This window comes from Euprymna scolopes, chromosome 20 (genome assembly GCF_053919585.1).
Source record: "Euprymna scolopes isolate OS-2025 chromosome 20, ASM5391958v1, whole genome shotgun sequence".
NCBI lineage: Eukaryota > Metazoa > Mollusca > Cephalopoda > Sepiida > Sepiolidae > Euprymna > Euprymna scolopes.
Window position 1 is genome coordinate 13051697 of NC_136501.1, and position 17050 is coordinate 13068746.

The following is a 17050-nucleotide window of genomic DNA, read 5'->3' on the forward strand; positions in this document are numbered from 1 at the left end:
GTTTTATTTAAGATCAGGAGTAAAGGTCAAACCCAGATGCTTGTCAAAACATGGAGCCTCACCAAGACGAGAGCTATCCATTTCAATTGAGGGTAGATGGGGATCAGAGCGTTGATGATGTAAAGATAGAAGCTTGGTTTTAAATGCATTAAAATGAACCAGCCATTTCTTTCCCCATTGCACCACGTGATCGAAATCAGAAGAGAGAGAATCAGAGAGAACTTGGTCATTTACGGCCTTTGAACTGTTGCCATAGATGGTAGTGTCATCGGCATAAACGTCTACGAATGATCTTAGGATGTGATTTGGGTGACCATTGATGTAGATCAGGAAGAGAGTTGGGCCTAGGATAGACCCCTGAGGGACTCCAGCTGTGAGCTAATTTCTGCCCATCAACCACTACTCTTATGAACCTATCAGAAAGAAATGATTTAATAATTGAAAAGACATTTCCAGTGATATCGTAACTGGAGATCTTGTAGCGTAGACCTTTATGCAATACCCTATCAGAGGCTTTTGATACATCAAGAGCAATTACCCTAGAAAAGAAGCCTCTGTAGAGAGATTTGCTAATCCTATGAGATATAAATATTAGCACATCTGCTGTAAATCTAGCAAAACGGAAACTATATGGCATGTCACTAAGGAGGTTAATTTTGCGGAGATAGTTGACTACTTCTCTATTTAACACAGATTCCAGCAACTTACTCATGGCGCACAGGAGACTTATTAGTTTATACTGGGAGGGAGATGAACGATCAACTGAATTTTTAAATACTGATGAAGTGTTCCAGGTGTTGGGAAGCAATTTTTGAGACAACGCTTAAACAGCTTTGTAAGTATGGGAGCTAGTTCTGGTTGAAACTTTTTTAGCACTATAATTGGAATACTGTCAGGGCAATTGCTTTATTGGAATCAAGGTTTTTGATTAGCTTGGCAATATCATGCACAGATATTTGTATGTCGCATAGTATGTTTTCAGATACAGAAGGAAATATGGAGGGGTGGCGGCCTGGATCACATAGGGTAGAAATAGCTGCAAAGTTCTTGGCAAAGTTGGCTTTATATTATTCAATTGTAATTCATTATTGAGATGAGTATTATTTATTAATTTTATTTTTATTGCAGACTATTATCCTCATCTTTTTTTAGTTATTTCACAACATTTCGGCCAACTATTCCTCTGGCCTTTGTCAGGTGGTAACCACGACGGATAGGAACTCTGAATCTCCTGACTGCATTCACTGCAATTACTGCCTTCTGTAGTTATTGTCGTCTCACCACGTTTTGGCCAAGTAAGCCTCTGGCCGGCTTTGGGTAGGATTGAAACCGCTATCTTCAGACATTTCTCACCTGGAACCGTAGAGATTCAACGTCTCTATCAACTGCGCCACGGGCCCTGAAGCACGTCTCTATCAACAGCGCCAACAGGAGGACTGTAACACCACATAGTATAGTTTCCCATACTGTATTAATGTACCATAAAGCCATTTTCTGTGCGTACAACATATGTATTAGAATTGACAGAAAGTGGAACAAATTTAAAGGCAAACTTAGATAAATACGTTATGCACAGTTAAGAAAATAATAATAGCGTACATAGAATTAAGCGTCTAACCCATGAATATGTGGGGCTACAAATGGGGAATGGCAAACAGGTGTGGATATGCTGTCATTATAAAACATAATCACATGACGAAATTATGGAACAAATGCAAAACAATAAAAAAAAAATCTTCATGAAAAAAAAAATGTAATATTATAGAAATTACTGAAAATAAAAAAGATTGGGTTCTTGTCCAAAATTACCTCTTTATTAAAAAACAAAAATAAAGAAAAATCTGTATGATGTACGTACCCGTGATAAAACGAAAATATCATATTCCAAAAATTATGTAAATTGATCAAGTAGTTTTGCTTTTATAGATAAAATCATCTTTAAGATTAATTGAAATTCATAGGCATTACAACATAAATTTAATAAGCTTGAATTGTTGAGTTATCTCTTTTTTTTTTTTTTTTTTTTCCGATTGTTTTCAAAAATGACGGACAAGACAGCCAGTCTTCAGTTACTCATAAAATTTGCTTTTCTTATATAAAAATAAAGCTACTTGATGAATTTAAGTAATTTTAGGAATATGATGTTTTTTTTTCGTCACGGGTACATCATGCAAATTTTTCTTTGTTTTTTTTCTTTTAATATAAGAGGAATTCTGGACAAGAACCAAAAATTGTTATAGTAAATCGGAAGATGATTTTTTTTGCTTGCTTATTTCTTTAAAGCTCACGGATCCAGATTGGTGGGCAAAGGCAATAAATCTTATCAAAGACCAGAACAAAGGTGAAGCGCTTCTCGGAAAGATTTATGAAGAACTTGAGTCGGTTGACAAAGATAAAGCTTCGTTTATTGACCAGTAAGTGTTATTTTTTTATATCTTTAAAAGCTTGTGTGTATGTGTGTGTGTGCACATATATATATATATATATATATATATGTATATCGTTATAAAGGCAGAGGTGGAAAGACCTAAAAACTCAATGACCTTTCAACTGTCTAGTGTGGGCTTTTTCAAGAGTAAAAAATGTTCTTTGATGAGAAGGCTAGTTAATTAGGCATATATATATATATATATATATATATATATATATATAAGAGGTGTGTGTAGGGAGATCAGCATATTTATTTCATGTAAACAAAGAAATTGTATATACATTTATACATTATATAAATGACTATTCAAAAAAAAATGAGATTTTATCTGTTGTCAAAATTATTTTCTTGAATTAATATTTTGGATATTTAATAGGTATGGAAAGATGTGAAAGAAACCTTTTCTTTTTTTATTTAATTGGAGATTAGAGCAGATTCAATTGAACGACGTACTAATTTGTTGTGTATCGTTTTTAAGTTGCATTCTTAAAGTTAAACTGATGATCATGCTCCATACTGTGGGTAAAAATGGCGTTAAGGGTGTTGCTTGTTTTTATATCTTTTGTTCATATATTCTCTTATCAAGGTTACATTGCGCCTATGTATATTTTTTCACGGCAGTCATGGCAGATTATAGATTATACATTATACATTATAGATTATACATTATAGATTATAGATTATACATTATAGATTATAGATCATACATTATACATTATAGATCATACACCTGCTTTGATCTTGGAATTGGTGTTAGATTTAGGTTAATGGATTAAGTCTTTGATTGTTGAAGAAGTTATTTCTGGTATTTCAATACCCATAACAATGGAATAACAATGAATTAAAGTACAAGGTTCACCGTAAACAAACCAACAAAAACGAATATGTAGATATAGTAGTGAATGGGACAATGTCGTAGTAATTGTAAGTAGTGGAAATTTGGTAAGTTGGATTACTTATATGGAACGGCTCATCAAGAATTTGTTTACTTTAGACTTGAAGACCTCCAAATTGTAGTCAGCTGGAAAGCATGCAAACGGAAGAGAGTTCCAAAAGCGTGCAGTTCTAAGAAAGAAACCTTGTTCATGGAATCTATGTTTAGGTTTAAGCACAGATAAAGAGTGGGGGAAATTATTGATAGTGTTTTTAGCTAGACAGGTGTTTCTTGTGAAAGTTTGGTGAAGGGGGATCATGGATTGGAGCTCAGACAAGCACTTGGCATGAAAATAACGATAAAGCAGAGGCAGGCTCCTCGCAATGTCTCGTCTGTGGGAAAGAACTTGCAAGAGAAAAGGGTATCCCCCACTAGGCTACGAAGTCTATTTTGAACTCTGTCAAGGCAAGCTAAGGTCTTTCTAGCAGCTCCTGCCCAGATGTGGCAACAGTACTCCATTCTTGGACGTACCTAGTTCTTATATAGGTAGAGAATTGCATCAGCAGTGAGATATCTATTGGAGTGGTAGAATGATTCCACCATTTTTCCAGCAACCTTGGCAACGGATTTGATGTACGCGTTCCATTTCAGATCAGGAGTAAAGATCAAGCCCAGAAGCTTGTCAAAACATGGAGCCTCACCAAGACGAGAGCCATACATTTTATTTGATACCAGATGGGGATCAGACCATTGATGATGTAAAGATAGAAGCTCGGTTTTAGATGCATTAAAAGTAACCAGCCACCTCTTTCCCCATTGCACCATGATCAGAGGAGAGAGAATCAGAGAGAACTTGGTCATTTATGTGGACAGGGTAGAGCTTGAAAGACATATCATTTTTCAGAGTCTGGAGTGAAAGAGAGCAGACTGAGTCGATGGCCAAGGGAAAAAGGACGGTCAACGGATGGTGATGACTCTCAGTAGAGGGGATCAGAAATGGTGATAGTCTAGAACCAGTGTTGCAGCTTTCAAATGAGGGAAACATTTGGTAAATAATTATCACCAAGACTTTATGTCGTAGCTTTTTCAAGGATTTGTCAAACAAGACTAAAGATGGACCAGGTATGTTTCTCTGATTTGCCTGATGTAAAACCCCAGAGACTGTTATTTTCCCCTTTCTGTTGTAAATGTTACATATCCATTGTTAAACTGTATCTGTTAATATATCAACACCGTCGTAAGTGTTATACACACATCAATTCAACGAACAAGAGAAAAACGAGATTAGACCAACACATGTATATACACACGTATATACACTCTGTATACACACATTCATTAGGAGAAGATTTTATACCACTAGATGATAAACAAATTTAGACATGTGTGTGTGTATATATATATATATATATGACACACATACATAATATATACTCTCCCAGCATACAACAGTATTTAGTCATTAAGTATTTGATGTCTTTTTCTACTTTTTCTTTACTTTCAGTATTTCCACGTTGACTGGCCTTAAATATATTGTTAGCAACAAATTAATGGCTTTCACATCTGCAAGAACAAAGTTTTTGAAACTCTTAAAGAAACATAATGGCAGATTACCAACACCGACTGAAATCGATGAGTCTGTGAGTTGTTGCATTCGACCAAAAAGTTATCAGTTAATCACGTAAGTTGACAGTAATATATGTTGTTTACCATACATTTAAATTGTTTCATTCTAATTGTTATTCTTATCATCTATTTACACAAATTTCATAAACAAAGTTTTGTTCCTAGAACTGCCTGCTTGTAAAACTCTGATACACTGGCCTGCTTTTCAGCTGACTACAATATGGTTGTCTTCAAGTCTAATGTAAACAAGTTCTTGTTGAGCCGTTCCTTATGCGGACAGACGCCACACTAGACGATCTGAAAACCACCCCTGCTCAGGTGCATGCTATCATAAAAAACCTTGATACCTCAAAAGCATGTGGACCCGATCTTATTCCAGCTGTGCTATTAAAAAAGTGCTCAGCCGAAGTAGCTTCAGTTCTCTCCAAACTCTACAACAAATGCCTTAATGAAGCTTGCTTTCCGGTCTGTTGGAAAACTGCTTCTGTTGTGCCAGTATTCAAGAATTCTGGCGAAAGAACAGACCCATCAAATTATCGCCCCATTAGCCTCCTCCCACTTTTTGCCAAAATATTTGAGACCATAATTAACCATGCTCTAGTCCATCATCTTACAGATGCTAAACTACTGACTGACAAACAATATGGATTTAGACAAGCCCGTTCCACAGCAGACATCCTAACTGTGATCTCTGAACGTATATACCATTCACTGGACAACGCGGGGGAGGGCAGAGCGGTAGCTCTAGATATATCTAAGGCTTTTGACAGGGTATGGCATGAGGGTCTCCTCAGTAAAATCAGATCATACGGTATCACTGGTAGAATACTTAACATAATTAAATCCTTCTTAGATAAGAGAAAAATCCAGGTTGTCCTCGACGGTCGTACATCTAAACAATATGATATAAATGCGGGGGTGCCCCAGGGTTCTATCCTTGGACCTCTATTGTTCCTGATATTCATAAATGACCTCCCCGACAACATTGCCTCTGAGATGGGTATATATGCTGATGACACTACACTCTATGGCAGGCATGACAGGAAGACGAATGAACACATTTCTAAAGAAATGGCAGAAACACTAGAGGAAGACCTCCAATCTGTAGTGGAATGGGGACAAAAGTGGTTGGTCGCGTTCAATGCTGCCAAGACTAAACTAGTTTCATTCAATAATTACAAGAAACCCTCTCTACCCCCCATAGCAATGGCCAACAACTCTTTATCTGAGAGTCCATCTTTCAAACTCCTTGGCCTAACGTTCACAGGAAACATAAGTTGGAACAATTACATTGAAGGCATTGCCAGGGCCGCTGCAAGAAAGGTGGGATCTCTCTACCGTGCTAGAAAACTACTAACACCCGAAAGTATCCTGTACCTCTATAAGGCCACCATTCGCCCATGTATGGAGTATTGCTGCCACATCTGGGCTGGTGCATCTGCTACTAGTCTCTCGCTCCTTGACAAGGTTCAAAAGAGAGTCGCAAACCTGATAGGCCCTGAACTGGCATCTAAGCTTCAGCCTCTGTCCCATCGACGAAATGTTGCATCCCTCTGCCTTTTCTACAAGTATTTTAGTGGTGAATGCTCTGACGAACTGCAATCACTTGTGCCCCCACGACGTGTGCACCCTCGACAAACCCGACAGGCTGCTAAATCCCACCCCCACACTGTAGAGATCCCTAGATGTAAAAGATCTTTTTACTCCAATAGTTTCTTCCCCAGAACCGCTAGACTCTGGAATTCCATTCCAGGTCCCTGCTTCCCCAACAGTACTGACATGCAGAAGTTCAAGTGTAACGTGAACCGACACCTTGCTGCCCAAATCCCTACATAGTACCCCAGTAGTTGTTGCCCCTGATAGTAGCCCCCTACACCAAAGTGGCAATTTGCCTTGTTTGGGGTGAAAATGTAATAAAAAAAAAAAAAAAAAAAAAAATAATCAAATTATACCTAACGATTACTATGCTGTTGTTCCGCTGACCACCTTACACTCATCAACCTTATCCTCAAGTGGCTTTTGGGCCTTGATAAGTGATGAGACTCACTTGTAAAAAAAAAAAAAATAACATAAATCAGTTTATAGGGTTCTGTACAATTTTATTGGTTTCTCACAGATGCCGCTGCAGGCAAACTGTTGATGAGTTTGACCTGCACTCCTGTTCAGCAGATTCTGTGCTGGTTGTCAGCCTCGTCAATATGAACTCAATGACGTAGTTAAACAAGATTTTAATACTGTTGGGTTTGCATCAATTCTTGAGCAAGTCAGCCTGGACAGAGGTGATGGTCATTGACTCTTTGCTTCTAGAAAACCACTCATACAAATTTTTCTTTATTTTTGTTTTTGAATATAGAGGAAATTTTGGACAGTTACTCATACCTGAGAGTATCCTGTATCTCTACAAAGCCACTATTTGCCCGTGTGTGGAGTATTGTTGATACATGTGGGCTAGTGCATCGACTACTAGTCTTTTGCTCCTAGATAGGGTTGACAAAGAGAGCCGCCAACCTAATAGGTCCTGCACCATCAGCCAAATTCCAACCTCTATCCCATCGCCAAAATGTGGCATCCCTGTGCCTGTTTTACAAGTATTTTAATGGAAAGTGCTTGGACGAACTCAAAGCACTAGTACTCCCTCAACGTAAATACCCCTGACAAACCCGACAAGCAGCAAAATCTCACCCTTACACTGTAGAGATCCCTAGATACCATAAAGCCTTCTACTCAAATAGCTTCTTCCCTTGGACTGATAGACTTTGGAATTCCCTCCTATGCTCCTGCTCTCCTAACTGTACTGATATGCAGAAGTTCAAGTATAATGTGAACAGACATCTCGCTGCCCAACTCCCTACATAGTATCCTAACAAATCTGGTCCCAAATAGTAGCCTCTTACGACTATGCATTGTTTGGTGGTGAATAAAAAGTTAAAAAGATAAAAAAACAAGAACAAGAAGCAAACTTAATTGAATAATTTTCCCATCACGACAATGTTGGATTCCTGTGTTTATTTTACAAGCACTTTAAAAAAAAGTGCCATGGCAAACTCTTAGCACTGGTGTCCCCTCAATCTAAATACCCCTAACTTACTTAACAAGCAGCAAAATCCCACTCCTTCACTATAGATGTCCCTTGATGCCGGAGAGTCTTCTTCTTTAATAGTTTATTCCCTTGGACTGCTAGACTTTGGAATTCCCTCCTTGTTTCCTGCTTTCAAACTGTACAGGGTGGAACGATAAAATTGTCGCCCTAAAAAAGATGACATGATTCCATTTCCGTTTGATTAAAAACCGTTTTCATTTTTTGTTGCAGACCATCTACTAGTTGGCCAGTTGTGTACAAATCCCAAGAGCGATTGGAACCTTCTATCATGTCTGAAAGTGACACAATGTTCAACAAGCGAGATTGGAGATGCGCCGCTGTACAACTCATGCTCTCTACTGATCCAAGTTATGACAACAAGATCATTGGCAGCATCCTTTTAAATGCATGGCTCAAAATGTATTCTTGGATTGCCATGAATAACACGGATGTGTCCAGAGTGATGAAAACAAAGTTTCCGGCCACCGTTATGGTCTTTGGTGTGGTTTCAAGTGAGGCCCACATCATGCTACCTCACATCTTCAAAGTAAGCTTGAAAGTCAACACCAAAGTGTACCTGGATGTGCTGAAGAGTATGGCGACTTTGGAATTCCCTCCCTACTACCTGCTTCCCTGACTGTACTGATATGCAGAAATTTAAATGTAATGTAAACCAAGATCTTGTTGATCTTTCCTGGGCATGGTTCCAAAAAGTAGCCCCTTACTTCCAAGTGGCGATATGACTTGTTAAGTGTGAACGTGAGTAAAATAAATAAAAACAGTAAATGTAAGGTTTACTTTCGGCAACTTTGCAGCTCTTGCTTTTCTTTATTTTATCCTCTAGCTCTCACATTCCATGAACAATGTTTCTGACAAAGGGGGAAAATTGCGGTTTTCTGGGTTGAAATCTAATCATATAATACATCATTAGCTAGATTTTGACCTTGAAGTATTATTTATTTTTTTCAAGTGGCTTCATGCCTTGTCTGGAACGATTTCGATTAAAAAAAAAAAAAATACTTTAAAATTCTGCATCTTAGTACAATTACTGAAATGAAGACAAATAAAAATCACATTTCGTGTTAAAATGGCCTGCTGCTGATTTTTAAACAGTTAGCATGCAACACACACACACACACACACATCTATATGACAATATGTGGGGGGATGAGTTTCATGTTCACAATTTAAAAATCACATGAATCTTTAATATTTGAAAACTTGAATTTTTGAACTCATTTTTTTTCTCTCCTTTTTCCTTATGACCAGTGCTGTGCTTTTTTTTTTGATTATGCAAAGCCAATCAGGATCAAGTTTTAATGCGGCGGCTCCTTATCTGTAGAACACATTATCATGGGAATGCTTCCCTGCACATTACAGCATGATCATCTTCAAATCCATATGAACAGATTCATGTCATTTTTAAATGGTGAACATGCAACCCCCTCCACATACATGTATGTACATATATATAAAACAGACATACAGTAACGTCATACACAGTTTACTGATATTAGTTGCATAAATAACTATGAACATTAGCATTACTGATATTCATTTTTTTTTCTTTTCAAGGTGTTCAATGTGCGTGTTGCGGAAAGATATTGAAGAATACGAAACCTGTGTCTACAGTGTAAATAAAATGTAAAGTATTTATATGTTTTTTTTTATTGAAAAAAAAATCTGGGTTTGTATTACTGTACACATAGATTCGAAAAAATTGTCACAAAACAAATATATAACAAATAAATATTATCAAAGGCAAGATAAGTTACTTTTCTACCTAACTGGATATGTTTTTAGTGTTTATATTTAATGTAACATGTTTATTCAGCTCGAAAAACCTAGTGTTTACCGATGTTTTCGGAAATTTAAAATGACAGCCGACTCTGTCTTTGAGGCGGTAAGTTTGGAAAAATTAGTTTTAAATAAAAAAACAGACAAAATACTGTTAGAAACTCGCTCAATATATGTTACCGTGACATAGGCTGACATATATTCGGCGGATTTTTAACAGTATTTTGACTGTTTTTTTATTTATAACTCCTTTTCCCAAACTTACCGTCTCCGAGAGAGAGTCGGCCGCCATTTTGAATTTTTGAATACATCGGTAAACACTGTATGTTTTTCGAGCTGAATAAACATGTTACATTAAATATAAACACTAAAAACATATCCAGTTAGTTACAAAAGTAACTTATCTTGCCTTTAATAACATTTATTTGTTCTATATTTGTTTTTTGACAACTTTTTCGAATCTATGTGTACAGTAAAACAAACCCAAAAATCTTTTTATTCAAATCTTTAATATTTTAAAACTTGAATCTTTGAACTCATTTCTTTTTCTCCTTTTTCATTATTTCCAGTGGTGTGCTTTTTTTTGATTATGCAAAAGCCGATCAGGATCAAGTTTTAATGAGGCGTTATGGCAACTGGAGGAGTGGCAAGTTGGAGACATTATTGAAATGCATTGCCAGTTTTATCCCATTCCTTTATCGTGAGTAGCTCTTCAGCCTTGATTTTACCTATATATATATATATATATATATACACACACACACACACACACACACACACACACACATATATATATATATATATATAGGAGCAAACGATTAATAAAACATGTTAAAAAACACTTTGAAAAAGAGTTAAAAACATATTTAATCTGAAAAGGAAACACTTGATAACTGGATAGTCCTTAATCCGCGGAGTTTCGAAGAAATACTTTCCTTCTCATCAGAGGGTAGGAATTAGCAAAATGCGGGATTGGATTTTGCATACAAAAGTATTTGATGAAACCACAAGTAAGTCAAGAATCTTACTTGATAGCAAAAAGTGAAGCAGATGGAATATGGTAAAGAAAAAGGTGATTACACGTGAATGGATAGTCTGGTAGAAGATTAATAATCCAATGACGGTAAAATCCAAAAATATAACTTCAAGAAAGTTAATTGAATTTCCATTTGCACAAGTAAAATCCAAGGAAATCCCGTAATTGGAAGATGGTCCAAAATAATTCAAAGGCCGAAATCCATATATATATATATATATATATATATATATATATATATACATACACTCATATCTTATGAAATTTGTTTCATTTAATCACACGATTCCATGACAATTTCTTCATCTTTTCCATCTTATGATGAAAATAGTTGTCAGCTAAACGAAAGCCACTTTTAAATTGACATTTACTACAAAATTCTATTTATGATGTCATATTCGATTTTGGAACAATTCATTTTGAAATAAGATTTTTTGCAAGTTTTTAATGGACGAAAATAATAGTCAATGACTTAGAATGAGGACTTTATGGCAAATTGATGGTTAAATATGTGCTCATTCTAGCATTAAATACTAATCCCTATTAATCCTTAACTGTGCATCAAACGGATACCATAATACTTAGTTTGTTGCACTTTATCATAACACAGGTCCATACAAAATTTCAGTCAGATCAGTATTATAGTTTCCAAAAAGAACTCCTAGATTAAATGTGGTATTATGGTTACTAATCCCTACTAATCACTAACTGTGGATTGAACGGATACCATAATACTTGGTTTGCTGCACTTTATCATTAAAAAAAAGTCAGCACAAAATTTCAGCCTTATCGGCCTAGTAGTTTCTGAGAAAAACTGGAATGGACAGATTGAGAGAAATATAAAGTCTAGAAGAGTAAAATATAAAATTTTGCCAGTTATCGACACCAGGCAATGATTAATTACTTTTGTCTATTTCATCTTATTGACACAATCACATAAAAAAAAGAAAATGAAATTAAAAAAAATTAATAATAAAAAAAATTAAATATGATTTTATGAGCTTTTATCTTCCCCTCCCTCCAGTTTCCAAACATAACTTATCTTTTTTTAAAAAGTTAATTAAAATTAAAATCACATAAGATTTTCATTTCGTTCCTTTATATCATTATCATTTTCTTTTCACAGGCGAAAACAAGGATTTGGATGAACAGTCTTCTATTAATTTAAAGTTATTTGAACTTTATCGCAAAGAATATCCAGTAAGTTTCTTTCAAGGTTTTTGTATTGGTTAATGTTATCCTTGCAAGGTACTGAGCTGAAGGTGTTCATTATTATTATGTCTAACTTTCTCTACAAATATTCAAACTCGATCCATTTCATTAATCATTATCAATCCTTTCAGAATGTTCTTCATGTTTCAACTGAAAATTATTCCATCTCATCAGCCCTTATTCTAGAGAGACATTATTAGTCTCTCTCTGCTCTATCATTATTTTCATGGAAGGTGCTTGACTGAGCTTTTATTTATTTATTTATTTTTTTTAATCAATTTTCACCCCAAACAAGGCACAGTGCCACTTTGAAGTAGGGGGCTACTATCGAGGACAGAAGTTGCAGGGGCATTATGAAAGGAGATGAGTAGCAAGATGTTTGTTCACATTACACCTGAACTTCTGCATGTCAGTACAGTTGGGAAAGCAGAATCCCGGAAGGGAGTTCCAAAGTTTAGTAGTTCTGAGGAAAAAACTATTGGAGTAGAAGGCTTTCTTACATCTAGGGATCTCTACTGTGAATGGGGTGGAACTTTGCTGCTTGTCGGGTTTGTCACGTCGAGGGGGTACAAGTGCTTGTAGTCCGTCAGCGCATTCACCATTAAAATACTTGTAGAACAGGCAGAGGGATGCAATATTTCGTCGGTGGAACAAAGGTTAAAGCTTAGATAACAATTCAGGACCTATCAGGTTGACGACTCTCTTTTGAACCCTGTCCAGGAGTGAGAGACAAGCAGCAGATGCACCAGCCCAAATGTGACAACAGTATTCTATACATGGGCGAATGGTGGCCTTATAGAGGTACAGGATGCTTTTAGGCGTAAGTAGTTTTCTAGCACGGTAGAGAGAGCCCACCTTCTTTGAAGCAGCCTTGGCAATGCTCTCAATGTATCTATTCCAGTTTATGTTCCCTGTAAATATTATGCCGAGGAGTTTAAAGAAAGTACTTTCAGGTAATGTGTTCTTGGCCATTGCTATTGGTGATAGAGAAGATTTCTTGTAATTGTTGAAGGAAACAAGCTTAGTCTTAGCAGCATTGAATGTGACCATCTATTTTTGTTCCTATTCCACTACAGATTGGAGGTCATCCTCTAGTGTTTCTGCCATTTCCTTAATATGTGTTCATTTGTTTTCTCCTCGTGCCTGTTATAGAGAGTGGTGTCATCAGCAAATATACCCATCTCCGAAACAATTTTATCAGGGAAGTCATTTATGAATATCAGGAATAATAAAGGTCCAAGGATAGTCCCCTGAGCTCCAATTTTTGGATCCTTCTTGTAAGACATTTACAGTAAAAACCTCATCTCTTTACAATAACGAACAAAAAAACTGTCTTTTCTTCCTCCATGTGCCTAGCATCAGACGGAATTTCCACAGAGTTTTTTTGCAAAAAATGAATAATCCTTATCTATCTAAATAATCCTTATCTAACATGTTATCATGGAATTACTTCCCTACATATTACAATATGGTCGTCTTCAAATCCAATGTGAACAGATTCATATCATATATTCAAACTTTGTCCATTTCATTAATTATTCTCAATCCTCTCATAATGTTCTTCATCTTTCAACTGACAATCATTCCATCTTATTAACCTTTATCCTTGAGTGGCTTTTGGCTTTGATAAATCATGATGCATTAGTAAAAAAAAACCCATCTCAGATTAGATCTGCTTTTTGTAGAGTTGGAGTTGAGGTGTCTTTTTAAAAACTGAACAAATTCATAAGGTTAAGAGTTTTTTTTTTTTTGTTTAATTCAAGAGTAACCAAAAAAAAAAATGATACTTATTGAAAAATGTTTGAAACCAAGAAAAAATGTATTATTTTAGTTGGAATTCATTCTTGAGATGAGTATTATTTATTAATTTATTTTTATTGCGGACTATCATCCTCATCTTTTTAGTTGTTGTTTCACGTTTCGACCAACTATTCCTCTGGCCTTCGGGGCCTGTGGCGCAGTGAATAGAGATGTTGAATCTCTATGGTTCCAGGTGAGAATTATCTGAAGATAGCGGCTTCAATCCTACCCAAAGATGGCCAGAGGCTTAGTTGGCCAAAATGTGATGAGGTGACACCAACTACGGATGGCAGTAATTGCTGAGAATGCAGTTAGGAGATTCGGAGATCCTATCCCATCGCGGTTACCACCTGACGAAAGCCAGAGGAATGGTTGGCCGAAACATTGTGAAACAACAACTAAGAAAGATGAGGATAATCGTCCGCAATAAAAATAAATTCAATAAAAAATGATTTCTATGGTTGGAGTCTTTCAGCACTTTAAATTCTGAGTTGTACTTTTTGGCTACGTGTTCGGTAGTCATAGTTTACTGTATGCACCAGATTGGTAAGAATAATTTTATGGAATAATTGCACATTTGCAAGCAATTAATGTAAAATTATTCCATATTTATTCATGAAAATAGTTTTCAAATAAAAGTCAAAAACTACCCAACAATAAGTGTAAGATGGATAGATTCCAACCGAGAAAACAGCAATTCTTTCCCCTTTGTCAGCAAAATTGTTTATGAAATGTGAGATTTAAAGGACAAAATAAGAGAAGTGAGAGTCATGAGGCTGCCGAAAGTAAACCTACTCCATAAATGTAAAAAAAAAAAGCTAATTTTTAATTGTCAGATTTGTAATTTTTAAAAATTCTTATTTTCAGCTGATGAACAAATTGGTTTTAAGTTTGCGGGAACAAGTAAGGGTTTACGATGAAATATCGATGTGTATGACACGACTTCGGCTGCCGTTTCCTGGTGAAAAGCGAGAAAAAAGTTCTGTTAATGTTATCTTGCCTGAAGAAGTAAGTATTATTCCAATCCTTTTTTGTTTCTTTACTCTTGTTTTCACCACGGACAAGGCATATTCCCGTTTGGATTGTAAGATTATATCTAGCAGGGAACTGTGGGGAATTCAGCAGCAAGATGTCTGTTCACATTACATTTAAACTTTTGTAGGTTAATATAGTCAGTGAAACAGGAAACGGGGAAGGAATTCTAAAGTCTAGCAGTCCAAGATAAGGAACTATTAAAGTAGAAGGTTTTCTGACATCTAGGGACCTCAAAAGTGAAAGGGATGGGATATTGCTATTGTCATGTTAGTTGGGGATATTTACATGGAGGGGGCACAAGTGCTGTGAGTTCATCAGAGTATATTCCATTAAAGTATTTGTAAAACAGGCACAGGGATGCAACATTGTAGTGATGAGTCAGAGGTTGGAGCTTGGTTGATAGTGAAGGACCTAGTAGATTTGAGTTTTTTTTTTTAGCTTTGTCTAAAAGTGACAGACTAGTTGTAGATGCACCAGTCCAAGTGTGGCAACAATATGCTATGCCTGAGCGAATTATAGGGCAGTCTCTGGTGTAAGTAATTTTCTAGCACAGTAGAGGGAGCCCATCTTCTTTGCAGTAATCTTGGCAATGTATTTGTTCCAGTTCATGTTGCCTGTGAATGATAGGCTGAAGTGTTTGAAAGATTTCTCAACATTAATTTACTTATCAGTCTTTTTTCTCTTTGTTTCAATAATCAGACATTAAATAATGTAAGATATTCAATAAATATATTTGTTCTTGTCCAGAATTTCTCATATATTAAAAACAAAATACAGTGAAATCGAAAATATCAAATTCCAAAAATCACATAAATTGATCAAGTAGTTTTAGTTTTAAATATGAAAATCAAATTTTATGATTAACCGAGGAGAACATTTTGCAAAAAATAATCTCGAGAAACAAAAGGAGATAACAAGAATAGTTAAAACTTGTAAAATTTATATTGTAATACCTATGAATTCCTATTAATCGCCTAAAAACGATTTTCTTATTTAAAAATAAAACTACTTGATCAATTTATGTGATTTTTGCAATATGATATTTTTGTTTCATCATGGGTATGTACAGCATGCAGATTTTTCTTTATTTTTCTTTTTTTTTTAATATAGGAGAGGATTCTGGACAATAACCAATAAAGAAAGAACCACCACCAGCTCAGATATGGCAAAAACATTTCATACATGAGCGGATGGTGGCTTTATAGAGATATAGGATACTGACAGCTGTGAGAAGTTTACTAACCTGTTAGAGGGTGTCTACCTTCTTTGCACCAGACTTGGCAGTGTCTTCTATATATTTATTCCAGTTCATATTTTTAGTGAATATTTGACTAAAATATTTGAACTTTGGACTCTTGGGAAGAGTGCTATCAATTGGGATAATCAGTGGCTGGAAAGGTTTCTTATGAATGTTGGGGAAAACCATGTTACGGTTATCCTTATGAAAATGAAGAAAGTTGATCTTATTTACAGCCGCCTGATGAGGGCTGGATGTGACACAAGGTCGGGTTAATGTGCGGGAGGAGGGATATTGAGCTTCCTAAAATGTGGCACTCTGAATGGGACAAAAAATAAAACTTGCTTTAGCTGAGACGAATATGCCTTTCTCTGTCTCAGGACAGAACAGATACTATACTTTGAAGATTAAGAAATGCCAGCAAGATCAGGTAAGAAAACAAGTGGATCAACAGAATGCAGGTTTCATTTAAAACACAAACAAATGATAATTTGAAAATTTAGAAAACTGAATAATGTTATATGATTTTTTTATTAAATGATTTTTTTCTGAGAATTTCGTTGTTTAAACAACTTTAAAAATTACAAAAGGAAAGTCTTCTTCTGTGAATGAGTTATTTTAACAACAAAAGTTTTAGAAAAAAAAAGATTTTATATTATGACCCAGGCAACGTTGGGTGTCCCGGGGAGACAGGTGACTGACCGACATTTGAACTGGTGACTATGTTATGGAAATTACAAATATCACCTATTTTTTTACATTGATTGAAGCCCCACTCGGTTTGCCATCTTCCTTGGTAAGATGCGAAAAGTGTCATTAATCAACTGAGGATATGCTTCTATGAGTGCAGAACTCTGGTAACAGCATCATTGAGCCTTGTCATAGAAATGTAAAAAGGATTGATACAATGGTGTACTATAGGG

General features: G+C 35.8%; 1 protein-coding gene across 1 annotated transcript in view; it reads left to right on the plus strand.

Moving 5' to 3' along the window:
- Positions 1–17050, plus strand: part of LOC145241331 (E3 ubiquitin-protein ligase SHPRH-like) — a 91454-nt gene that overhangs the window by 59804 nt on the left and 14600 nt on the right. The window contains exons 19-24 of the mRNA XM_080104165.1: positions 2284–2414; positions 4810–4986; positions 9586–9654; positions 10377–10507; positions 11970–12043; positions 14723–14863. Coding sequence (XP_079960291.1) covers positions 2284–2414; positions 4810–4986; positions 9586–9654; positions 10377–10507; positions 11970–12043; positions 14723–14863 — 723 coding nt within the window. The remainder of the gene's footprint in view (positions 1–2283; positions 2415–4809; positions 4987–9585; positions 9655–10376; positions 10508–11969; positions 12044–14722; positions 14864–17050) is intronic.